This window comes from Schistocerca serialis, chromosome 1 (assembly GCF_023864345.2).
Source record: "Schistocerca serialis cubense isolate TAMUIC-IGC-003099 chromosome 1, iqSchSeri2.2, whole genome shotgun sequence".
In the NCBI taxonomy this organism is placed as follows: domain Eukaryota; kingdom Metazoa; phylum Arthropoda; class Insecta; order Orthoptera; family Acrididae; genus Schistocerca; species Schistocerca serialis.
Window position 1 is genome coordinate 239,299,994 of NC_064638.1, and position 27,199 is coordinate 239,327,192.

The 27,199-nt window shown below is 43.7% G+C and overlaps 1 protein-coding gene across 1 annotated transcript in view; it reads right to left on the bottom strand.

Moving 5' to 3' along the window:
* The window catches only part of LOC126466663 (WD repeat-containing protein 76-like), a 168,237-nt gene that overhangs the window by 126,341 nt on the left and 14,697 nt on the right, over positions 1-27,199 (bottom strand). The window contains exon 2 of the mRNA XM_050096400.1: positions 14,319-14,548. Coding sequence (XP_049952357.1) covers positions 14,319-14,548 — 230 coding nt within the window. The remainder of the gene's footprint in view (positions 1-14,318; positions 14,549-27,199) is intronic.

The window sequence follows — 27,199 nt, forward strand, 5'->3', positions numbered from 1 at the left end:
CAAGAGGGGTTTGAAGGCGCACATGTTCACTACAGTCCGAGTTTAGGACATAAACGCAAACTCCACCTGACACTCTACTATAGTCGCTATGGTTCCTGTAATACCCCTTATAGCCATGGCGGACAGTGGTTCGCATTGCTGGGAACCAGGTTTCCTGGAGGGCAATGCAGATAGCAGGTGTAAAGCTTAACAGTTGCCGTAGCTCAGCCAGGTGGTGAAAAAACCTGCTCCAATTCCACTGGAGGATGACATCGTGAGACTGGGAAGGCATGGAACATTCAATGAGGCAGTTTACACCTCAGGAGTCAATTGCTGTCACAGATTTATTGCCTGAACAGTCTATATCCATTGTGTCTGAATCTGGAGAGATCTAGGTCCTCAGTGGATGCCAAAATCTCCACCCCATCCTCAGCCACAGAGATTGTAGGTAGCAGTGGTGTAGGTGCCACCACAATTTCCTTTGTCTTAGGGGGTTATCTTTTTGGATTTCTCTCACTACTCCTTGGGTTTCCCTGCCTGGGAGGACTTCACTGGCTCAGTCTCCGGGACTGAGGATGAGCATGAAGACCTACGACCAGCTGCTTTTCGGCTCTTCAGCCACTGGCGGGTGCCGTCTTTCCCACAAGAAGAAACCTGGGAAGGAAGTGACCCAAAGGACTCCTTCCTAGTGAGAGAAGCCGAAGAAGACTTACACTTCTCTGGCTTACACGTGGGGAAGGATGTCCCCAATGGTTGGGGCGGGGGAAGGGGGGGGGGGAGGGGGGGTGTTCCTCCCAAAGTAGTTGGTGCAGGAGCAACAGGGAGGAAAATGCCCCCACCATCAAGGGGGCAGGTGTAGTCTTCCGGCTCTGAGAGGTGACCTGAGTTGGTGGAGCTGATGGTGCCAGAACTGCTGTTGCGGCGGCGTAAAACTATGTCATAGGCACAGAATGCAGGCGTTCAAATTTTTTCTTAGCCTCAGTGTAGGTCAGTCTGTCCAGGGTCTGGTCCTCCACGACTTTCCTTTCTTTCTGGAGAATCTTGCAGTCAGACGAGCAGGGCGAATGTTGCTCTCTGCACTCGACACAGATGGGAGGTGGGGCACATGGAGTATTGGGATGTGATGGGCGTCCGCAATCCCGACATGTGACACTGGAAGTACAGCAGGGAGACACATGGCCGAACTTCCAGCACTGAAAGCACCGCATTGGGGGAGGGATATAGGGCCCGACGTCACAGCGGTAGACCATCAAGTTGATCTTCTCGGGCAATGTATCACCCTCAAAGGCCAAGATGAAGGCACCATAGGCAACCTGATTATCCTTCAGACCCCGGTTGACACGCCGGACGAAATGTACACCTCACCGCTCTAAAATGGCACGCAGCTGATTGTCAGACTGCAAAAGGTCTCTGTGAAATATGAAACCCTGGACCATATTTAAGCTCTTATGGGGCCTGATCATTACAGAAACATCCCCCAGCTTGTCACAAGCGAGTAACTCCTGTGACTGGGCAGAGGATCTCAGTTTGGACAAGCCCTCCACCTCCCCGAACTTGTCCTCTAAATGCTCAACAAGAAATTGAGGCTTCATCGTCATGAAAGATTCCCCCATCAACTCTCTAACATACAAGGTACTGGGGCAAATAAGATCCGCTGCCATTCTTAGTCTGACGTTCCTCCCATGGTGTGACCAGGGTGGGGAACGATTTGGGCCAATACTTGTGTGTGTTGAATTGAGCTCGTTATCGCTTAGAGACTGCTGGTGTTCCACCACCAGCAAGAGATGACTGATTATGCTTCATCATGTTTCATCCGCCCTGATGCCACCCACTTCGAACAGGGACCCTCCCCACGGGTGCCACCCAGCAGCAGCAAAAGCCACCTAGCAGGATGGCCATTGCCAGGAGTCCCGATGCCCCAAGAGGATGGGCATCTACCCCTTGGCATACATGGGGAGTTACCGGCACAGGCATCAGCAGAGCAATCCCTGTGTGGTCAGGGGGCTACAACCAACAGGGTACATGGCGGCCCCACCATAATGGACTGGCTACCATGCTGGATATCAGGTGTAATTAAGTCCATGGTCATCGTCAATGCAGAAATCGACACTGCATAGTGCATGGTGGAAAACGCACCCAGGAAGGTGTCCTCGCCCAAGAGATGGAGTATGGGCAGGACTGCAATGCGACAACGAGAGAGTAGGCTAAAGATCTCAATGGACGATGGAAACGATGCACCTTGTAAAGCACCCTTCACCAATTGGTTCGTTCTTCAGGAAAATTCTGAAGAATGGAGGTCAAACCCTACAGGGGACCATCACAAAGGCCGAAACGTGTGAAACTCCTTTTAGTTGCCTTGTACAACAGGCAGGAATACCTCGGGCCTATTCTAACCCCCAGACCCGCAGAGGGGTCACCTAGTGTGTCGCAAGGTGTTCAACAAGAACAAAGCATCAGGAGGAGGATTAGATCTGAAACAGTTGAGCTTTGGTAATCCAGTAGGCTACAGAGGTTGGCCCACACCTGAGATGAAGAGGCTTATGTTCCCAGGGAAGATCTGTAGCACTCCCAGCATTTGTTTCTACTGTGTTTAATTAGGTAGTACACCTTCGGACAATGATGACAGCTGTCTGACAAGGAAGCCACTCACTATGTATCAGCCCTTTCGGTATTTAACAGCTGTCATATATGTCATTGGTCCACCACATTACCACTCACCAGTAGTTGAGGCCATTGATAGGAGTATGGTAGTTTCAGTGGCCCAGGTGATCACAGCAGACACCTCTCCGACAACCTCTGTGATTCAATCTGACGGAAGAGAGATGAAGTTGATGGCAGAGGTATACAACCGCCAACTGGCCCTGATGAGATCTGTGTGGCAATTTCTCCATTGAGCAATGACAAGGAGGAGGATAAGATCACCGGAGGGTAATCACTGTCACTTAAATCATTGTATAATGACCACTGTATTCAAATAACAAAATTGGGTTTAGAAACTGTGAGGTTTATAATCAAAATTATGCCACAGGCAGCACTAAACTGGGTAGGGGTAATCATCATTGAGGAGACACTGATAGAGACTAAAAAGAAGTTGGTGTATAAGAAGGCACCTAGAAGAAGATGTGGTGCTCCCCTCATGTAGTAATTTGCACTGAAAGCCCCAAGTAGCAGAAAAAGGGAAGGGGACGGTGATGTTGTTGGATTAGGGTACCTATCTCAAAGTGTATTTGGAGCCTTGCCAGGACAGTACGGGCATTGGAGGTGGGGCGTGGGGAGAGGAAGCTCCGAATGGTGATCTCTGGGGTAATTTGCACTCACACTGCTGTTCTTTTATATTTTGTATGGAGGGGATCTCCCTGTCCAGACCCCTACAGATGCTCCCTTGGGGCCAGTACAATTCTGATAGTTGTGGTATCTTGGAAGGGTTTGTGAGTAGCCATTAGTAAAATGTTTAGTTTTGTTTTGTTTTGTGGTGCAAAAAACAACTGAGGTCATACGCGCCCAAGTCAAAACTATAGAACACGAACAGAGAGAGGAGGGAAATGACTATAAGTCAGTCCCAATAGACGTAATAGGAGACAGCTAATAACAGGCCTGTGGAGAAAGGGCTAAAAAAACACCATACAAAAATGGAGGTCCAAAACTAAAAATTAAATGGCCTTCGTCATATCGCTTTGGCGGATAAAAAGTAAAATGCGGTCAACAGCCCGTGTGTCATTCACTAAAACGGCTGATGAATCAGACGGCAAACCCAAACTGGAAAGTAAATTGTTAAAACCATGGCATTCCAGCAGGAAGTGGCAGACAGTTAATATTTCGGGCAATGCGTACGAAGTGGTGGGATAGCACCACTGATCAAATGACAATGGCTAAAAAGGCAGTGCCCAATATGCAGCCGAGTTAAAATAATCTCCTCCCAGTGGGAGGGCTAAGAGGAGGTCGTCCAAGGTGCCGGGAGAGGCTTAATAAGCCGAAGCTTATTCCGGTGAAGGAAGGACCAAGGGCGATGCCAAAGGGACACCACCTCCTGACAGACAGCAATGCAGAGATCACCGGAGGCAACGTAGGTACTCGGGGCTGAGGTATGAGGACTGCAGCCTTGGCAGCAGCGCCAGCAGCTTCATTTCCTAGCAGACCGACATGACCAGGGACCCCACAGACACATGACATTGGCTCCACCAAGAGTGAGCATGTGAGTTTTCCTGGACCTGCTGCACTAAGGGATGAGCAGTGTACAGTGCACAGAGACTTTGGAGGGCGCTGAGTGAGTGAGTGAGCAGAGGACGCAATTGGGAAGGCTGTGTCGCTGGGTGTACTTTGTGGCCTGATACAAGGCAAAAAGCTTGGCTATAAATACTGAGGAATGGATCAGAAGCCGATACTGAAAGACACGGGTGCCAATGACAAAGGCACACCTGACCCCACGGTCAGTGCCGGCCGCAGTGGTCTAGCGGTTCTAGGCGATCAGTCCGGAGCCGCGCGACTGCTACGGTCGCAGGTTCAAATCCTGCCTCGGGCATGGATGTGTGTGATGTCCTTAGGTTAGTTAGGTTTAAGTAGTTCTAAGTTCTAGGGGACTGATGACCATAGATGTTAAGTCCCATAGTGCTCAGAGCCATTTGAACCATTTGAACCCACGGTCAGTGCGAGACCCATCAGTGTATACAAAGGTACTATCGCAAAGTTCCATGCAAAGGAGGTGAAACTGAAGGCAATAAACCGAGGCTGGAGTAGTGCCCTTAGAAAGTGAATGAAGGCCAAGATTAACATGGGCTGATTCACGAAGCCAAGGTGGTGAAGGGTTCACACCCATTGGGAAGATAGCAGGTAGTGTGAAGTTAAGCTGCCGAAGCAAGTGGCGAAAGCTGACTCCAGGAGGCAACAGAGAAGAGGGACGAGCCCCAAACTGATGATCAAAGGACTCATCAAAGGAGGCAGCACAGGAGGGGTGGCCACGCATGGCAAACAAACATGCATACCTGCTGAGGAGAAAGTCACGGCAGTAGGACAATGGTAGTTCAGCAGCTTCAGCATACAGACACTCTATCAGGCTGGTGTAAAAGGTGCCCGTGGCCAAACGGATGCCATGATGATGGATAGTGTTGAGATGGTGTAAAGGGACGGGCGTGCAGATGCATAAACAAAGCACCCCTAATTGAGTTTTGAACAGACAAAGGGACCGGTACAAACTGAGGAGGGTGGTTCGATCGGCACCCCAAGAAGTACCACTGAGGACATGTAGGATACTGACGGACCGCGTACAGCAGGCTGCCAGGTAATATACATGGTAGGACCAAGGAGTGTTTCCTATCGAGCACGAGCACCACGAATTTCGTAGTGTCAACAAATGGAAAGGCAACAGGCCCAAGATGGAGAGATGGTGGGAGAAACCATTTGCGCCACCAAAAATTCATACAGACAGTTTTGTCAGTGGAAAAGCGAAAGCCATTGTCAATGCTCCAGTAGTGAAGACGATCAAGACAGCACTGAATATGCTGCTCAGTGAGACAGGTCCGTGGAGAACTGCAATAGATGGCAAAATCATTGACAAAAAGGGAGCCAGTGATGCCTGGTGGGAGACAGGCCATTATAGGGTTAACGGCAATAGCAAAGAGGACGACGCTCAGGGCGCAACCCTGAGGCACACCATTTTCCTGGATAAAGGCATTTGACAAGGCAGAATCCACACGTACCTTGAGAACTCAGTCTTGTAAAAATGCCCGAAGTAAACAGGGCAGGCGCCCATGGAAGCCCCACAGAGGATACCAGTTCTCCAGCAGATGTCGTAGGCCTTCTCCAAATAAAAAAACACAGCCACAGTCTGGAATTTCTGCAGAAAAGCATTCACGACATGAGTGAACAAAGTAACGAGATGGTCAACTGCAGCATGCTGCGCTTGAAATCCACACTGTGCATTCGTTTGTAAATGGCGACACTCGAACCATCACACCAGCCAAGCATGAATTATACGTTCCATCGCCTTGCAAATGCAGCTGGTAAGAAAGATGGTGTGGTAGCTAGAAGGAAGGTGTTTGTCCCTAACAGGCTTAGGTATGGGTATCACGGTGGCTTCATGCCAGAATCCAGGAAATGTACCCTCAGCCCAGATGTGGTTGTACGTGTTGAGCACAAAGTGCTTGCATGCATGAGAGGTACTGCAATATCTGAATGTGGATGGCGTCTGGCCCTGGGGCGGAGGATCAGGATGAACTGAATGCATGATCTAGCTCCCTCATAGTAAAGGCGGCATTGTAGCACTCATGATTTTGAGAAGAGAAGGGTATCGCTCAAGCCACCTCCACTCGTTTCCGATGGATGAAGGTAGAGTGATAGTAGGAAGAGCTCCAAACTGCCACAAAATGGTGGCCCAAGGTGTTTGAGATAGCAATAGGGTCCACGATGACATCATCAGCTACTGTCAGGCCAGAAAATGGGGAATGGATTTTGGTTCCAGAGAGCTGTCAGAGGTTGGCCCACACGACAGAGGAAGGTGTGGAACAGTTAGAAAAACTAGTGAATGAAATTCAGCTAGTTCTTTTGCTAATCCAAAGAAATAGAGGACGTTTTCCATACTTCTGTTTATAATGAATGCAGTTTTCCAGCATAGGCTGGTGGTTAAAAAAGCAAAGAGCACGTCTCCGTGCGCAAATTGTGTCGCGGCATGCCTCAGTCAGCAAGGGACTGGGACAAGACATGGTAAAGAGGAAGTGCGAGGATTGGAACATTCTGCAGGAGTAAGGATAACCTTTGTGAGATAGTCCACCTGGTCATCACAACTGGGGAAATCCCGTTCTTTGAAGGTCGCCAGGGAGGAGTAAAGCTGCCAGTCAGCCTTAGTAAGCTGCCATTTGGGCATGGATGCAGATGGGGTAGGAGTCAACAGACGGAGAGCACATTGGAAATGGTCACTCGAGTAGGCATCAGAAAGAACGGACCACTGAAGATGATGGGCAAGCTGGGCAGTGCAAAAGGATAGGTCCAAATGGGAACAGGTGTGCGAGGAGTCTGAAAGGAAAGTGGGTGCTTCAGTGTGAAGGCAGAAGAGGTTAAGTTGGTTAAAGTCAGCCAAGAGGGCACCTATCTGACATGTCCTGGGAGAACCCCAAAGTCGATATGTGCATTAAAGTCACTGAGAAACAAAAATGGGGGGAGGGGGGTGTAGCTGCCCAATAAGCAGAAGAAAGTCTACCCTGGTGACAGCAAATGACGGAGGGACATAAATTGTACAGAGGGAAAAAGTCAGGCAGGGAAGGAAAAGGCAAACTGCAACAGCTTGAAGACGTGTAGTCAGGGAGATGGGTTGATTATGAAGGTCATCCCATTTGGGCAGATGACACCTCCATGAGACGGAATGCCGACCTCAGGGGGAAGGTCAAAAGAAATCAGTATGTAATGTGAAAGCTCAAACCGGTTGTGAGGGTGCGATTTCATTTCCTGAAGGCAGAGTACAAGAGGAGGCTGCGATGCTAAAAGTAGCCATAAATCCTCTTTGTGGGACTGAAGGCCATAAATATTCCATTGAAGGACAGTCATGAGGAGGAAGAGATGTAGGGGTGTCAACTCGGCAGCTGCCACCGAAGCATCGGCGTACTCATGCAGTCAGTCTGTGGAGTCCAACGCCGAAAAACAGTTGATGGTGCGTACCGGTGAGAGAGTTCAGCTGGGCTAAGGGACCACATGGCGACACCGTCGAGCAGGATCTCCGAGTTGGCGAAGGAGAAGACAGTTTGTCTTAAGCGGACTTCTTCGAGCCCTTCTGGTTAGAATAAGAGTTGGGTGTTGTTTGGCTGGAGGAACAGAGAAGTCTTCACGGGACTATTCCTTCTGTCCTTTCCTGCCTGCTGGTTGTGTAATGGGTGGCTTTGCCCCTCAAGTCAAGAGTTTTGACAGTTTGTTGCACAGCGGGATGGGGGAACAGCGATGCTACCTTGACACTGGGCGATTTCACAGCCTCAGAGCCAAATTTGAGGTCGCATGTCTGCGTGGCTACGTCCTTCATGGAGCGAGGGGTAACAAGAACAGAACTGTAGGTGCCAGACAGGAGAACACAGGGTTTGCGACTAGCCAGTAACTTGCGAGCTACTGGGTAAGGCATATTTTCCTCTTTAACAGCCCACTCACCTAGATACACAGGATAATCCTGAGCGGAGGCAGCATGGCCGCCATTGCGGTTGATTCAGCAGGGAGGAGGAGGCAGACATTCACCCTCGTGTGAATCCCTGCCACAGGTTACGAATTTGGCTGAGTGTCAGCAAGATGTTCGAGTGTGGTTGAAACAAGGACACTGGTAGCAGTGCATCAGATTCGAAATGTACAGCTGGAATGTGATCATTTCATAGCCTGCTTTGATCTTTGACAGCAGCACCACCCCATCAAAGGTGAGGAGAAGAGTGCAGGTGGGCCCCAAGGATGAATCGACCTCTTGTTACACAAAGGACAGCAATGACACCTTGATCAGAGAGATAAGATTGTATTTTAGCCTCAGACCGTCAAGCAGCCTGGTGTAAACTACATCACGGGAATAATTCAAAGTTCTATGTGCCTTGGCATGAACAGGGTAGCCATGGAGAAGCGAGACAGAAAGCAGCTGTTGTATTTGAGAATCTTAAGCCATCTCCAAAAGCAAAGTGTCATTCTGCAAACGAGAGCAGAATTTCACAGAGCCAGCAACTACATCAACACCTTTCTGGATAATAAACGGATTCACTGTGGCGAAAGACTGACCGTCTTCAGTATGTAAGACCACAAGGAACCGTGGTGCAGCAGGAAGGGTCTTTGAATCAGTAGCCTCATTACTTTTACATTTCGTAGATGTCGATGGGGAGGATGATTGACACATTGCGAGGAAATCCCCACAATTTCCAGCATCTCTGATGGCGCGCTCCTTCCAACTGAGGGCCCCCTTCACAAGGGGCGCACCCGCCTTAGATGATCGTTCACACCTCCCAAACACCTGGTGGAGGGACCAATTGGCAATTTGGGAAGGGTATAGCTCAGGCAATCACCCCTCCCGGGGCCTGGCCTGTACCAGGGGGTTGTGCGAACCCTACCTGTCTACCCGGGGCTGGGAATTACCCATTACCCGGTCACCTGTTACAAATCAGGCACGTGGGCCGGTCTTCAGGAGCTCACAGGCAGGAAGAAGAAAAAAGAGGATTCCCAAATGCTGAAGCGGAGGAACGAGAGAAGAAGGGAAACAAAGAAAGGAAAAGGGAGGAAAAAGTAGAGACTGTTCACACGTCAGTGACACAACGCAGAACATTTCCAATAATACCACAGACATGTTCCCCAAGGGAGGGGGAAAAAGAATATCAAGAGGATAGGCATGCAGCATGGAAGGGGAAAAGTGCTGCAAAGGCTGGGGCCCCGTGGTAGCCAAGCACGAACCCGCCAAAGAGTGGCAAACCGCCTGGGGGATTAGTATAATGTTCTCCATTAAATTATCATGTGTACATCAGCACTTGTGGGGATTGCATGAAATTGCACCACTGTCAGATTCAAACCAAATGTTGTGCCACACTTCTCATCCTTATACAACACCCATACCACCACCTTTGTCATACTAGTTCTTTTTGCTGCCTATTTTGACAGAGCAATACAGGAAGATGGGTTAAATATACTTTGCTTGCTACACATGTAGAACTTTCTTTTACACATGTACTTATGAATTCATGCATCAAGTGCTGTAAGCGAATGTGTATGTCAACCACAAATTAAAAACAGAATGGTTGGCCAATTATTCTTTTGAGAGGTGAAAGTGTAACAAGGGAAGCAGCCTACCTTGCATAGCCAAAACTGAAAAAATGACTTTGATGAACAAACAACATGATGTAACAGACAATTATCAGCAGATTTACAACAGTCACAAATTAGGTATTATTTGGCAAAGGTAATTGCTTGTTTGAATCAATTTATATTAACACATGCCGTTCATGTGAACAGTCATATTTCCAAAACATGAGGTTGCTGTGTTGTCATATGTTCCTCCCTTACTCAATATTGAAGTTCGAATGTGATGTTAGAACATTTTTGGTCTACACATACTGTAGTAGCCAATATCAAAGCCAAAGTTATCATATTAGCAAATGATGCAACAAGAATATCAAATTTGAAGCTGGATCTTTACCAGGCATCTGTTAACAGACCTCTACATATTGGCGCAGAAATTTGTAAATAACAGAATGAAAGTGGATAGGGGAATATCCATCTAGCAACTAGGTAAAGTTATCCAGCCAGCAAGCCAAAAAATCAGCATGGTTTCTGATATATGATCTTCACTGCCTGTTTGTCTCTGTCAACAGTATCTTTAATGCAATAACATTGTTGGGAAAAAACATGCTAAGATGATACTGTAGTCTTTGGGTCCTGACCATGAATCATGGAACAATAGACCTCTTTCTCCAAGATATTCAACAGGTTTGTTTATAAATAACTTTTCTGTTACCAGTCACGATTTTCTTTTCTTTATATTTTACATGACACATTCCGGAAATAATTCCCTTTTTAAAGGGTGTTTTACTGTGTACTAAACCATTTTTACATAATGCTTTTTATGTGTGAGGTTCTGCTTTGTTCTGTTGAGTTTACTGCAATGTATGAAAAAAAGCAAAATTTTAGTTGGTAATCAATTCTTATATCTAGTTAGTGGCAAAATCTGGGAAAACTTGCAGTTACAGTTTTCTTATGGTCCATTTGTGCAAAGTCTCACACATGCTAAACATCACATGCAATTTTCTGTGTACACTATACCTGAAGAACAACTTACATAAACAAACAGATATATTTTTAGATGTAGCTGACAGAGTATGATATATATACTAAGATGGTATCTGTTCTTTCGGACATGTCCGAGAGAACAGATACCATCGGTGACCATGCAGCTCGTTAGAATGAAATTACAGTGAAATGAACACCCTTAGCTGCTTACAGGTGTTCACATACGTCAAGAGTATGATGTGTTTGTGTAGGCTTAAATGTGCTGTGTGTACTTGGTGTTACAATTTTGGCCTGTTTGTCCCAAGAAGAACACACAGTATTCCTGGCATATTATTTTGTATATTCCAGAGTGAGCATGGGATATGTATATACTTTATGTATTAGTTCTTGTTGTAGTTTATTAAATTTAGAAAACTCTACTTGTACCTTGTGGTTTTTGAAAATATTTGCTATCTTCTGTGAATACTGCCAATGTACTGAATGCTATATACATGTTTGTTTATTTCTTTTTCTTTTTCTTTTGTGGTGCAGAGTGTGCGCACACAAGCACGCGCGCGCACATGCGGTGTAAACAACCAGATGGCCTAGAAATGGGATCATTTACATATGGAATTATAGCCTACATATAGAACAAAATTTATTTAGCAGCCAAGAACCCTGCTTTAAGACAATTTAATTTCATAGGAGATATGTAAATGACACACTACTGGTTTAAGGTAATGCTTAAGACATAAAAGACAGTCTAAACTGCTTCAATAATCTACATGAGAAAATTACATTTACAGTGTAATATGAACAGGTGAAAAGAATCAATTACCTGGACCTAAATATTAGAAGACACAACACCACATGCACATTCAAAAATTATAGGAAAAATATCGTGATGACTGACAATTCCTGCAACCTAATGTCATCCGAACATCCACAAACAGGCAGTGTACAGGTCAACTAAAATATCTTTGAACCAATAAAACTTGCAACAAGAAATAAAGTGAAACAGACCCTTGGTTGACACTATCCTAGACAATATCAAGAAAGATCCAAAACAAACAGCATCACAAAAGAAAAAGACAAAGACATACATATATCTAACATCCAATACACCATCAATATATCACAGAATATTGCAAATCTTTTCAAAATCCACAAAGTAAAATTGAGTTTTCTAAATCCAATGAACTGCATCAAAAACTAATATGTAACTAAGTACAAACTTGACCCTTGCTCACTCTGAAATATACAAAATAATAATCCAGGAATGCTTTGTGTTCTACCTTGGACAAACATGCTAACTGTAGCACCAAGTACACCCCCCCCCCCCCCCCCCCACACACACACACACACACACACACACACACACACACACACACACAAAACTCTCACTCAAATAACCATGATCTCTGGCAGCTGAAGCCAGACAGCAAGTAGAAGCGCATGATGGGAGTTGCATTTGCGTGTGCGTTTTGTGTGCGGCGGGGGAGGGGGGGGGGGGCATTTTCAGCAAAGGCCTTGTTGTCCGAAACCTGACTGTCCCAACAGTCTTTTTTGTGCCTAACTGTGACTCAACATCTCTACTATAAGATGATTCCATAATTTCCTGAAATGTGTCATGTAAAAGATAAATAAATGAAAATAATGACTTGCAATAGAAAAGTTATTTACAAACAAACCCACCATTTTACAGTCTTAGGCTTTCAGCAAATCGTAACTGACCAAATCAGAGGAAGTAGTTCACCAAGAGACTTTCAAGTGCTCTTTACTTATTTTGCCACTTTAACTCACTTCAACAAGGATGTTCTGTGGACACATTGCTGTTCTTTGCAGCCAGTGGGCCAAATGTCCCTTGCGTTTTCTACAACAAATGTAAACCATATTGGACACACTACCATCGACGACCACAATCACATCTATTGTATAAAAATGTGGCCCTATGAATGGGCTGTACAATATCATTTTATTTCTTCCTTGTTTTCAATAGTATTGAAGAAGGCAATAGTTCATTTTCAAAAATGAAAATAAAAATCCATCTGCCACATATGTTCCTGGAGTCGGCATAACAATATGGTCTTCTCTAATCTCTTTGCAAGCCATGAACATAGCTGTGTGCCAGGAGAAAGCTATATTCTTTGTAGGCACTGGCAAATGCAAAGGAACTGTCCAGACCAACTGCTCTAGCAGCTTCTACAGCCCAGATTTGAATGGGCCAATAGTGGACTGTGGATATATTGTCTCTAGCTCCATCAAACAGGGCTCTCAGACTTCTATTCTGATGTTTTTGTTTCCCTTTAAGTGAGCTGAGCCATGCATTTTGCACGTTACAAACTACAATTACATTGCCACTGGATTGCAAGTCAAAGCAGCTATGTTGGATCACTGGTTAATATTAAGAATTCTAAACACAGTTATAAAAATCCTATATGCTGTCCAATCGTCAAAACTCTGCAACACACTTCTCTGATATTTTTGGGGATGAAGCTGCATATTAACCTTTACTTTTAGTTCCTTCAGCTGCTGGATGTAGCACTTCAGAGCCAATCCTCCAATTTAATATATCTTAGATTTGATTAGATTATGCATTACCCAATACATAAATGCAAAATATCCTTTCATACAGTAGCTTAAAAACATTCCAAGGATTAACTGCCTTCTGTCTATCACGTCTGCTTCTTCGTGATTATCATCAAACACAGTAACAACAGTCTCATTCACACTACGTGTTCGATGCTCAGATAACACTAGTGGCCCCACAGCTTTACAGATGAATGGCATCAGTACCTATTCAAACAGGTACAATGCTCCATTTTAAGCACATTTCCATTAAGTTCAAGCTGCTCAAGGTGGAATAATTCCTTCATAAGCAAGCTTAATTTCCACAACTGTTAGTCTCATTCTCACCAGAAAAAGGAATAGGATGGATAAGGTTAGAAATAAGGTGCATGTCACACAGGCAACTGACAGTGAATGAACAATTCCAGGAAATGTTCCTCATATTTTGCAAAGGGTGGACACGTCATGTAAGCATATCCCATTTCAGGAGTATAAAAATACATCTGAGAATGCTCCCAGCAATGTGACATCCCCTTTACTGATAACAGAGTTTGGAAGCTATTGGAGGTGGTTATACACTATAGCCATAATTTATGAATGAACAAGGGTGGATGTGTGTAAGAGTGGAACATGGGAAGAAAGATATTTGAATACTTCTTTGATTGCCATGATTAATTTATCTTCATGGGCTCTACAGGATTGATTCTTAGGGTGTTGCAAGGTTTGAAATTCCAACACAAAAAAATGGATACGCAAAATTTTCTAATGTGATTCTTGTCAAATACTTTGAAATGAAGTTTGCTATGGCTAGACAGTGGCTAGTTGTTAACTACTCCAACCACAAATTTTACCACGCACATTTACGATGACAGCATGCCACAGGATGGCAACCAACTTCTCACGCAAGAGAGAAAAATTCATGAACTCAAGTAACAGAATTAACATATGCTGATAATTTCTTCACAAAAACTTGGAAACAAGATACTAATTTACAGATTTTAAAAATATGGTAATGTATAGTTAAATGTAAAAAAACAAAAATTAAATGTTCATATTTTGAATGTAACTGATCTCACCTTAGCATCCGCTCTCTTTCCTCTAAAACCTTTTTTCTTTTAAGATCATATTCTGTCTCCTCTTCTGATGAATCAGAAGAGTCCTGTGCTCTATTATGTTCTGATTTTACATCTCCAGAAGTCTTTTCATGTCCATTAGATGGACTGAGTTTCCTTTTTCGGTACTCTCTTTCTCCGTTCTCCAGTTCTTTTAAATTTATGCCTATCTTATCTTCATTATAATTTACCTCCTGTAAAATATGAAACAGAAAATTTTGTGGATCAGAAACACATTTTAAAATTAATCTTAACCTACAAGAATGGATTGTTTCTTTCGAAGTAAGGGTGGTAACAGCCTGTAATTCACTAGTACCAGAACATGGAACACTCAGCCACATGAATGGGTTGTAGATGGACCAAGAAAATTCACTTTGGATTATACCACAACAGTTGTAGTAGGCACTGTCTTCAATCAACATATAGCCAACTCAGAAACCCACAATACAATACCAACAGCAAAATAAACAGCTCATAAATCAGTGTAACAACAACAGTTACCTGTAAAAGTATTTGGAAAGTGCCACTACAGTATTGTCACAGCAACCGTCAGCTCCCCCATTAGCTGACACTTCAAAGACAAAGCATGCTACCTGAGTATAAATAGAGGCAGTGTTGCCTGCTGTGATCACTAAAAAGCAGTGCTTTCACGGTAAAGCATTTTGCTAGTTCATGGCACTTCTTCAAAGTGCAACAGCAGGTGAGCTCTACTCCAACACTGTCAGTGAAGTGGACCTTTGTTAATTGTTAAGATGCACTTCCCCAATGGTGGCCAGTTTACACACAACATGAAGAGCTCTGACAAGAGGAACTTATGTTGAAAGTGAGACGTGTCAACTACCAAGTAACTAATCAGACTACAGTTCAACAGTCAACATGAAAAAATATTTCAGACCTCCTGAGTATTAACCAAATAGATTTTTCACACAGTTTCTCAATGCACAATGGATTAGCTATCAAGGTGCTATTATAGCAATGAAGTTCTACGAGGGCAAAAAGTTTATCAAGGAGAATACGGTTTGGCAAAACTCTTACATGGGTGCCAAAATACTTGGAAAAAACACGAACAATGCGAACATTTAGTTCAAATGTGACTAATGTAGAAGAGCTGTAGGCAAAATTTATAAACCTCATAAATCGCATGCTAGATGGATATATGCCTTGTAATATAATAGGAGATTGCAAAAAGGAGAAAATGGAGGCAAGCTGATAGAGAAAACACTAGCAGTCTGATATCTACAAACAAATCTACCATCGAGAGCACAGAAGACATCAGTGAAAGAAAAAAATATTAAATTCTGGATTTAAAAATGTATTCACACACAATGACCCAGTTACTGAACACTGACATTGTATGAACTAACAAGTACTGGTAATGAAGTACCTTCAATACTGAAAACCAAATGAAAGTATTCATTTGGGACAACAAACAAGATTGCGAAGGATTACAAATAAATCACCAGAATTAGCCCAATTACTCATTCAGATTAACTGAAAATCTCTCCTCACACATGCCATGTGTCTGAAAGAGTACATGTAAATCATATTTTAAGATGAATTAAATAGCAGATGCATAAACCACTAGCTGGAAAAAGGCAAGTTACTACAAGGTGGGTGGAGAACACCTGATTAAATATTACTAAGGAACACACCTAGCAGCTCCTGTGCGTTCAACTGTAGTAGAGTTGGCGAAAAGAGATCCCTGACAGCTGGCACCACTGCTGCTGTCAGCTTTCAACTGCCATTGTGTACCACACAAGACATACTCAATAAATACCGCAAAAAGCCACCACCACAACGGCAAAACACCTGACATCTCTCAGGTCTTTTGCACCAACCTCCACATGGTACTCAGAAGCTCTGGCCTCCTCCTGCATCCACACTACTTCCTAGAGCATGTCATGTACATTGACTGACAGAGTGGGCAACCAATAGGGAACACTGTCAACTGCAGACTACATTGCTTCTGTCCTGTACTGACAGACCTGAAAATCTTTCAGCTAAGAGGAAAGAAAATAAGACACATCACAGACATCCTGACAGTTACAAACTAGCAGTTGCACACCTTTTTCAGTACCTGCAATCTGCATAGTAAAATGCTCTGAAGACTACCTTCTGAGTTCACACTGCGTACATAGAACTAGGACCAGTACAAAGTGTCTGCAATCATTACTCTCATGGACTGCCTAGAGAGAAAAAGTTATTAAAATATCCATTGCCAATCATCAGACAGTACCTAAGTAGCATTTGTAACATTCTCGTAATAAGTGTTACTTGCTATTTCTTAGTGTGTTGCCACCTTTCTGTTTTACTCCATCATGTGAAGCAAGTGTTTAACTGTTGTTGTTGTTGTGGTCTTCAGTCCTGAGACTGGTTTGATGCAGCTCTCCATGCTACTCTATCCTGTGCAAGCTTTTTCATCTCCCTGTACCTACTGCAACCTACATCCTTCTGAATCTGCTTAGTGTATTCATCTCTTGGTCTCCCTCTATGATTTTTACCCTCCACGCTGCCCTCCAATACTAAATTGATGATCCCTTGATGCCTCAGAACATGTCCCACCAACCGATCCCTTCTTCTGGTCAAGTTGTGCCACAAACTTCTCTTCTCCCCAATCCTATTCAATACTTCCTCATTAGTTATGTGATCTACCCATCTAATCTTCAGCATTCTTCTGTAGCACCACATTTCGAAAGCTTCTATTCTCTTCTTGTCCAAACTATTTATCGTCCATGTTTCACTTCCATACATGGCTACACTCCATACGAATACTTTCAGAAATGACTTCCTGACACTTAAATCAATACTGGATGTTAACAAATTTCTCTTCTTCAGAAACGCTTTCCTTGCCATTGCCAGCCTACATTTTATATCCTCTCTACTTCGACCATCATCAGTTATTTTGCTCCCCAAATAGCAAAACTCCTTTACTACTTTAAGTGCCTCATTTCCTAATCTAATTCCCTCAGCATCACCCGACTTAATTAGACTACATTCCATTATCCTTGTTTTGCTTTTGTTGATGTTCATCTTATATCCTCCTTTCAAGACACTGTCCATTCCATTCAACTGCTCTTCCAAGTCCTTTGCTGTCTCTGACAGAATTACAATGTCATCGGCGAACCTCAAAGTTTTTGTTTCTTCTCCATGAATTTTAATACCTACTCCGAATTTTTCTTTTGTTTCCTTTACTGCTTGCTCAATATACAGATTGAACAACATCGGGGAGAGGCTACAACCCTGTCTTACTCCCTTCCCAACCACTGCTTCCCTTTCTTGCCCCTCAACTCTTATAACTGCCATCTGGTTTCTGTACAAATTGTAAATAACCTTTCGCTCCCTGTATTTTACCCCTGCCACCTTTAGAATTTGAAAGAGAGTATTCCAGTCAACATTGTCAAAAGCTTTCTCTAAGTCTACAAATGCTAGAAACGTAGGTTTGCCTTTCCTTAATCTTTCTTCTAAGATAAGTCGTAAGGTCAGTATTGCCTCACGTGTTCCAGTGTTTTTACGGAATCCAAACTGATCTTCCCCGAGGTTGGCTTCTACTAGTTTTTCCATTCGTCTGTAAAGAATTCGTGTTAGTATTTTGCAGCTGTGACTTATTAAGCTGATAGTTCGGTAATTTTCACATCTGTCAACACCCGCTTTCTTTGGGATTGGAATTATTATATTCTTCTTGAAGTCTGAGGGTATTTCGCCTGTTTCATACATCTTGCTCACCAGATGGTAGAGTTTTGTCAGGACTGGCTCTCCCACGGCCGTCAGTAGTTCCAATGGAATATTGTCTACTCCGGGGGCCTTGTTTCGACTCAGGTCTTTCAGTGCTCTGTCAAACTCTTCACACAGTATCATATCTCCCATTTCATCTTCATCTACATCCTCTTCCATTTCCATAATATTGTCCTCAAGTACATCGCCCTTGTATAGACCCTCTATATACTCCTTCCACCTTTCTGCTTTCCCTTCTTTGCTTAGAACTGGGTTTCCATCTGAGCTCTTGATATTCATACAAGTCGTTCTCTTATCTCCAAAGGTCTCTTTAATTTTCCTGTAGGCGGTATCTATCTTACCCCTAGTGAGATAGGCCTCTACATCCTTACATTTGTCCTCTAGCCATCCCTGCTTAGCCATTTTGCACTTCCTGTCGATCTCATTTTTGAGACGTTTGTATTCCTTTTTGCCTGTTTCACTTACTGCATTTTTATATTTTCTCCTTTCATCAATTAAATTCAATATTTCTTCTGTTACCCAAGGATTTCTACTAGCCCTCGTCTTTTTACCTACTTGATCCTCTGCTGCCTTCACTATTTCATCCCTCAAAGCTACCCATTCTTCTTCTACTGTATTTATTTCCCCCATTCCTGTCAATTGCTCCCTTATGCTCTCCCTGAATCTCTGTACAACTTCTGGTTCTTTTAGTTTATCCAGGTCCCATCTCCTTAAATTCCCACCTTTTTGCAGTTTCTTCAGTTTTAATCTACAGGTCATAATCAATAGATTGTGGTCAGAGTCCACATCTGCACCTGGAAATGTCTTACAATTTAAAACCTGGTTCCTAAATCTCTGTCTTACCATTATATAATCTATCTGATACCTTTTAGTATCTCCAGGGTTCTTCCATGTATACAACCTTCTTTCATGATTCTTAAACCAAGTGTTAGTTATGATTATGTTGTGCTCTGTGCAAAATTCGACCAGGCGGCTTCCTCTTTCATTTCTGTCCCCCAATCCATATTCACCTACTATGTTTCCTTCTCTCCCTTTTCCTACACTCGAATTCCAGTCGCCCATGACTATTAAATTTTCGTCTCCCTTCACAATCTGAATAATTTCTTTTATTTCATCATACATTTCTTCAATTTCATCGTCATCTGCAGAGCTAGTTGGCATATAAACTTGTACTACTGTAGTAGGCGTGGGCTTCGTATCTATCTTGGCCACAATAATGCGTTCACTCTGCTGTTTGTAGTAGCTTACCCGCATTCCTATTTTCCTATTCATTATTAAACCTACTCCTGCATTACCCCTATTTGATTTTGTGTTTATAACCCTGTAGTCACCTGACCAGAAGTCTTGTTCCTCCTGCCACCGAACTTCACTAATTCCCACTATATCTAACTTCAACCTATCCATTTCCCTTTTTAAATTTTCTAACCTACCTGCCCGATTAAGGGATCTGACATTCCACGCTCCGATCCGTAGAACGCCAGTTTTCTTTCTCCCGATAACGACATCCGCTTGAGTAGTCCCCGCCCGGAGATCCGAATGGGGGACTATTTTACCTCCGGAATATTTTACCCAAGAGGACGCCATCATCATGTAATCATACAGTAAAGCTGCATGCCCTCGGGAAAAATTACGGCTGTAGTTTCCCCTTGCCTCCCCCCATGAACCATGGACCTTGCCGTTGGTGGGGAGGCTTGCGTGCCTCAGCGATACAGATAGCCGTACCGTAGGTGCAACCACAACGGAGGGGTATCTGTTGAGAGGCCAGACAAACGTGTGGTTCCTGAAGAGGGGCAGCAGCCTTTTCAGTAGTTGCAAGGACAACAGTCTGGATGATTGACTGATCTGGCCTTGTAACAATAACCAAAACGGCCTTGCTGTGCTGGTACTGCGAACGGCTGAAAGTGTTTAACTGCAGGCATGTAAATCAGTCACGATTAATGATTCATAGTAGGGAAACAGCTTTCTGTTACAGTGGATGTTTGGGATGAATTAATACAGTGGAACTTTGATTTTACATTCTCCGATTTTAAGTTTTTCATGATTCTACACTATAAATTCGTACCACCCCCCCCCCCCCCCCCCCATGAGAAACACTTAAGATCACTGCAAAAATTCCTACATTTATATTTCTTCCTAGGAAGCTTTACCTTGATTCTAAATTCTTACTCAATGTCTCGCTTGACTTCATCCCGTTTTCTTCCTATCGACATCTGATGTGAAATGGCACAAAAAATAGATGGTTCGCACCACAGGTGGTGGTGGTGGTGATGGTGGTCGTGGTGTTGGAGTTAATGGAATATTTTAGGCCATTGTAGAGAGGGAGATTAGAGAGAGGAAATGTTGACATAATCCAAGATAGGTGTTGCCAACGCAACTTGCAACATTTTGCTTCATTGTGCAATTATCATTCAGCTACTGCTAGGTTGTAGTGGTAATGGAAAAACAAGACAGTTGACACAAAGTGTTCCAGATACATGATGATTGGGCCCAGCCATTTCCGGCTAGGGAAATCTTATTGGCTGGCCTATGTGACCTGAAGTAGTAAGAAATTTATTAAACTCTAGCTAGAAAATACAGGTACGGTGTCTGTGGATTAAAGAAAGGAAGATGTAAATTGGGTAAGAGGTTATCGAGTTAAAAGAGCTGGTATATATTTCCAGTTCTGAATTCTGTTTGTAGGCGTCCGAACAAAATCCATTGTCATGAGAGGAAATTTTCTTTAGTCATCAGTTCAAATAGAATTTTTTGTTATACTTCTCAACCTTGATTCATTATTGTTGGCCTACTACAGTCCTTTGCAATGTGTTTGCATTAAGCAGTTGACTGGCTGATTTGGGGGTAGCAACCAAACAGCAAGATCATTGGTCCCATCAGGTTAGGGAAGTATGGGGAAGGAAGTCGGCTGTCCCCTTGCAAAGGAACCATCCCAGCATTTGCCTGAAACAATTTGAAGAAATCACAGAAAACCTAGATCAGGAGGGCACGGTGTGGGTTTGAACCGTCGTCGTCCTGAATTCAAGTCCAGTGTGATAACCACTGCGCCACCTCGCTCAGTGCATTAGGCAGTCACAAAATGGAAGGCAAGCAGAGAAGAATATTGTATGAAGCTACTTTCAAGCGTAAAGTAATTCTTTATGCTGAAAAATACGGTAACAGAAGTGCAGGTAGTGTTCAGTGTAGCTGAGAGTAACATTCTCTTATGAAGAAACAGAAACTGGGATTATTTGCAACTACCGCTACTAAAAAGAAATTAGCTGGACCTCGCAAAGGAAGACATCCTGATGTTGAAGTAAATGTTTTGGAATTCGTCCGAGAAAGGAGGAAAAATGGGCAACATGTGACCAGTGACATGAAAAAAAGTAGTAAAGAAGCAAAAGAGGTGGCTGCAGCTCTTAATATACCGAACTAAGAGTTTCAGGCTAGCCGAGGATGGGTTGATCGCTTTATGAAATGAGCAAGCTTATCTCTGCGATGCCATACAACAATATTCCAAAAGATTTCACAGGATTTTGAGAAGAATCTTCAAGCATTTCAGCAGTATGTTATGACACTTCGTAAAGAGAAGAATTTTTCTATCGGCCAAACAGGCAACACTGACAAAGACTCCAATTTGGTTTGATAAGCCATGTAATTATGCAATTGATGAGGAAAGTACAAAAGAAGTTACCATCAAAACATCTGGGTGTGAAAAACAGCAAGTAACAGTAAAGCTGGCAATCACAGCAGATGGGAACAAACTTCCCCTTTTTTAATCTTCAAGCGAAAAACAAGCCCGAAGACTCTAAAAAATGAAAAGCTATTCCCTGATGATGTCATTGTTCAGAATCAAGAGAAGGGAAGGGCGACAAACTCTGATGCTTGACTGGCTCTGAAATGTGTGGAAACTCCATCCTGGTGGGCTTCCCAAGCAACCATCAGTGATTTGTCTCAATGTATTTCGTGGTCATCTCACTGACGACGTAAAAAAGAAGATCCACAGCCTATCCAGTGACTTGTTATTAATCCTGGAGGAACGACTTCTGTATTACAACCCCTGGACATTAGTATAAATAAACCTTTCAAAGGTTATGCTCAGGAATGCTACAAAAAATGGTTTTGCGAACCGAATCTTGAAATGACTCTGACAGGAAAAATTACACGTGTTGCACCCTACATTATTGCGCACTGGGTTTTGGCTGCCTGGAAATGCTTCGAAGCCCCAATGATTGTAAAATCATTCAAGAAATGATGTATTTCAAATACAGGCAGTGGCAGTGAAGGTGATGTGCTCTGGAACACCGAGGACAGCAGGGAAGAAGGAAATGAATTTACTTCTGATGTAAACTCTTCTGAGGATTCCAGTAATGACATTAGTGAATAATGATGATTACCACCTGTAATTTACAGTATGTTTCTTTGTATGTCATGTAGGTAATCAAGTTAGGTGTTCTTTTTTATAGTTCATATACACATTCACTATTGTTTGAAGTAAAATTAGCATTGTAAAATAAATTTCAACAATACAAAAATACACCACCAGTGATGTGCCAAATACCCTTTTTTTTGTTAATTTAAGTTTAAAAACTGAGGTGCACATTACATTTGTGTAAATGAATCATTTAGTTCATGTTTTATCAAAGACTACCTAAAGCATGCCCTTGCTAAAGAAAATCAGTAAAGCATTAAAAACTACATACCAGTTTCACTGCTGTCTTTATTCTGAAACATAATTGAAGCAATCACGAAAGTGATAAGTTACATGAATAAATACAACCTTTTCAATGAAGCACAGTTTGGTTACAAAAGTGGAAGAAGTACAATATCAGTCACTGCCAAGTTCACCGAAGTGATACTCTAAGGTCTTGATATATTGAGTGGCTACACGTATTTTATTAGACTTGTCCAATGCTGCAGACACTGTTGACCATAAAATACCACTGAGCAAGTTCAAAGCACTAGGTGTAAGAGGAACAGCGATAGATTGGTTTCAGTCTTACTTGGAAAACTGGGTACAAAAAGTGGAGATCATCCACACATCTTCTGATGACAAATTTTTAGTGAAAGAACTGTCACACAAGAAATATATAAACAAAGTTGTTCTTCAGCACATAGTATTCAATCGAACTACATTCTTAATATCAGGTTGGTGCATAGTTATAAACACAACAGATACACATAACAGAGATTTTAGTCATCTATAACATATTTTCCTTCACTGTTTTCAACAATCTGCCAGCACAGGGGTAGTAGAAATCACGAAGTTTTGGGGTAAAGAACTCGTCAAGCCACGTTCAGAGTGCATTTGCATCTGGAAAGGAAGTTCCTTGAAAGTTGTTTGGTAAAGAGCAGAAAAGGTGAAAATCAGAATGAGCAATATCAGCTGAATAAGGTGGGTGTGGAATGACTTCCCAACCTAAATCCTCTATAATATTTTTTGGCAGTCTAATAGAATGCAGACAGGCATTACCGTGGAGTAGCATCACTTCACACAGTCTTCCTGGTCATTGTTCTCTGACTGCATCTGCAAGAAGCCTCTGTTGTTGACAATAAATGTCAGCAGTGATGGTTACACCTCAAGGAAGCAATTGCTGTCCTGCCAGATGGATAACAATATCTTATGGATGTACACATGTCTTTGTATGGCGTGTTGTCACCTTCTTTGAGCTCATTCAATCTATTTCTCGTCATCAGTAATGATACAAGATAGGAATTGACAGTGTTGTTCACGAGCCAATTGATGATGAGCAAGCAGAGATGAACACATAGCCACCAACTGATTTTTGTGACTGGCTTAGAACATGCAGTCCCCTCACACCCATTTTTTGAAACTTCCCCACTGAATGAAACTGCCACACAATGGTGGAATGATCGCTGTTTATCACAATTGCCAGTTCTAGAGTACACTGACCTGAATCATTGTGGATTAATGCATTTAAACGATCATCATCAAACCCCAAAGCTCTTCCTGAACATGGTGAGTCACTAATGACAAAACGATCCTCCTTAAAACAAGAAAACAACTTTCTTGCCATGTTCTATCCAATAATATTACCCCTATACATGGCGCATTGTTTTTGGCTGCCTCAACTGCTGTCACCACTCGACTGAACTTAATGGAAGAATATCTCTGAAATGTTCCAATTTCCCCACTTGGCACTCCATTTTCTTGTGTCCATATCTCTACTCATTATCTCTAAATGACAATATGTAAATTCAAATAGCAACAGTGAACCACAAGTAAAAAAATGACAATTGGTAAATAAACCCACAGCAACCAGAATACCTTCACACAAAACAAATATGCTATGAACCTATGCACCAACCTAATATATATCAATGACTTTCCAGAGAGCCCCCCCCCCCCCCCCCCCCCCCACACACACACACACACACACACACACACACACACACACACACAGCAGTCTCAGGGGACTGAAACCACACTGCGAGCAGCAGCACCAGTGCACAGTGCCTTTCCAGAGTTGATTACAGAAACATCTTAGTCATTGATAAAATATCAGTACTCCTACTGAGGAAGCAAATGAAACTTCACAGATGTCTACAATTGGGCAGTATGTAATAAGTTTACACTGAACATAAAATGACTAGTATGAATTTAAACAGAGAGAGAGAGGAAGATACTACTGTTACTAAGCATGGATGATAAATCCATAGATTGTGTGGCGAACACAAAGTTTTTAGAGATGAACATTGACTGTCAGCTAACACAGTGTGAAGATACTGCGAATGTGTGGAAGTCTTCAATGTGGGCCTCTCGCAGGGATTGAGTTGTCCTCTGCCGGATCCCGAAGGCCATGCTTGGGCAGCCCACAGTTACCTCCTGCACCATGAAAACACATTCGCAGTCTCCTTAATGACATGCAGTTTGTTGTGCATACTGTTACGCCATTCCGTCTCCCAAAGCCAAAAAACCCTGCAGCGTAAGTCAGAATGCAGGTCAGGTTCAGAGATGCCCATCTCCAGAAGCAGTTTCCACATAGCCTGTTTGACCACCCTGTTGGCAAGTTCGTTGCCTAGGATTCCAACGTGACCTGGAGTCCAGACAAACACCACTGAACGACTGGACCGTTCCAGTGCATAGATGGACTCCTAGATGGTCGCTACCAAAGGATGACAGGGGTAGCACTGGTCAATAGCTTCTAGGCAACTCAAGGAGTCAGCACACACAAGAAATGACTCACCTGGGCATCAGCAGATGTGCTCAAGAGCATGAAATAAAGCCACAAGCTCTGCAGTGAAAACACTGCAGACATCAGGCAAGGACTGCTGTTCTATATGTCCTCCATGAACATAGACAAAGCCAACGTGATCATCGGCCATCGAGCCATCAATGTAAACCCCTTCATGGCCCCGGTACATATTGAGACTCGAGAAGAAGTGACAGCGGAGAGTCGCAGAGTTACCCAAGTCCTTAGGGCCATGTGAAAGGTCCAGGCAAAGCCACAGCCTAGGTGTACACCATGGAGGTGTATATGAATGGACCTCAAGTATAGGTGGTAAAGTGAAGGACTCATATCCAGACAGAAGGGATTTCACGCGAACCGCAATCATTAGCCCTGACCAGGGCCACCGATGCGGGAGTGGGAATAGGAGACAGTAATTTAGATACGGAGGAGAACTATGAATGTATGCAACGTAACTAGCGAGCAGTTGTGCACACCTAACCTTCAATGGAGGGAGGGACTCCAGCCTCCACCAGGACACTGGTCACCGGACTCATTTTAAAAGAACCTGTCACTAGGCGAATACCACAGTGGTACACTGGGTCGAGTAAACGCAATGCCGAGGGTGCCACCGAACCATAAACAACACTCCCACAGTCAAGGCAGGATTGAACAAGGGTTCTGTAGAGCTGCAGCAGCATAGAGCAATCTGCACCCCAGCTGGTATGGCTCAGGCAGCGGAGAGCATTGAGGTGCTGCCAGCATTTCTGCTTAAACTGACGAAGGCAAAGTAGCCATGTCAGTCAGGCACTGAAAACCAGTCCTAAGAATTGATATGCATCCACTACAGCGAGTGGATTGTCAGTAAGATAAAGTTCTGATTCCGGATGAACGGTATGACGCCGACAGAAGTGCACGACACACAATTTTGCGGCTGAAAACTGGAAGCCGTGGATTAGAGCCCATGACGGCACCTTGTGGATGGCTCCCTGGAGGCGCCACTCAGCTACAACAATACTGGAGCAGCAGTACGAAATGCATAAGTCACCTGCATACAGAGAAGGTGAGACAGAGGGCCCAACAGCTGCTGCTACACGGTTAATGGCCATTAAAAATAGAGACTCAATCAGAGCCCTGTGGGGCTCCATTCTCCTGGATATGAAGGGAGCTATGGGAGTCACCAACTTGGACACGGAAAGTACAAGGCGACAGGAAGTTTTGGATAAAAATCGGGAGTGGTCCCCAGAAACCGCACTCATACAATGTGGCAAGGATATGATGTCGCCAAGTCATGTCATATGCTTCATGTAATTCAAAAAAGGGAGGGGAGGAGGAGATTAGTGTTTAACGTCCCGTCGACAACGAGGTCATTAGAGACGGAGTGCAAGCTCGGGTGAGGGAAGGATGGGGAAGGAAATCGGCCGTGCCCTTTCAAGGGAACCATCCCGGCATTTGCCTGAAGCGATTTAGGGAAATCACGGAAAACCTAAGTCAGGATGGCCAGAGACGGGATTGAACAGTCATCCTCCCGAATGCGAGTCCAGTGTGCTAACCACTGCGCCACCTCGCTCGGTAATTCAAAAAAGACAGCAATCAGGTATTGCCGAGGCTGTTCGGATGGCAGACTCGATGGACACAAGATTATCAGTGGCAGAGCAACCCTGGCGGGAACCGCCCTGACATGGAGCCAGCAGGCCACGTGACTTCAGGACCCAACCCGCTGCTGACACACCATACATTCCAGCAGCTTACAAAGAACATTGGTGAGGCTGATGCACCGAGAGCTATCCACATCAAGCGGGTTTTGACCGGGTTTGAGGACTGGAATGATGGTGCTTGCCCGCCAAAGACACCATTGCACCAGATTCGGGTGAAGATGACAAGGAGATGTCGCTTGTAGTCAAATGAGAGATGTTTAATCATCTGACTGTGCATCTGATTTGCCCAGGA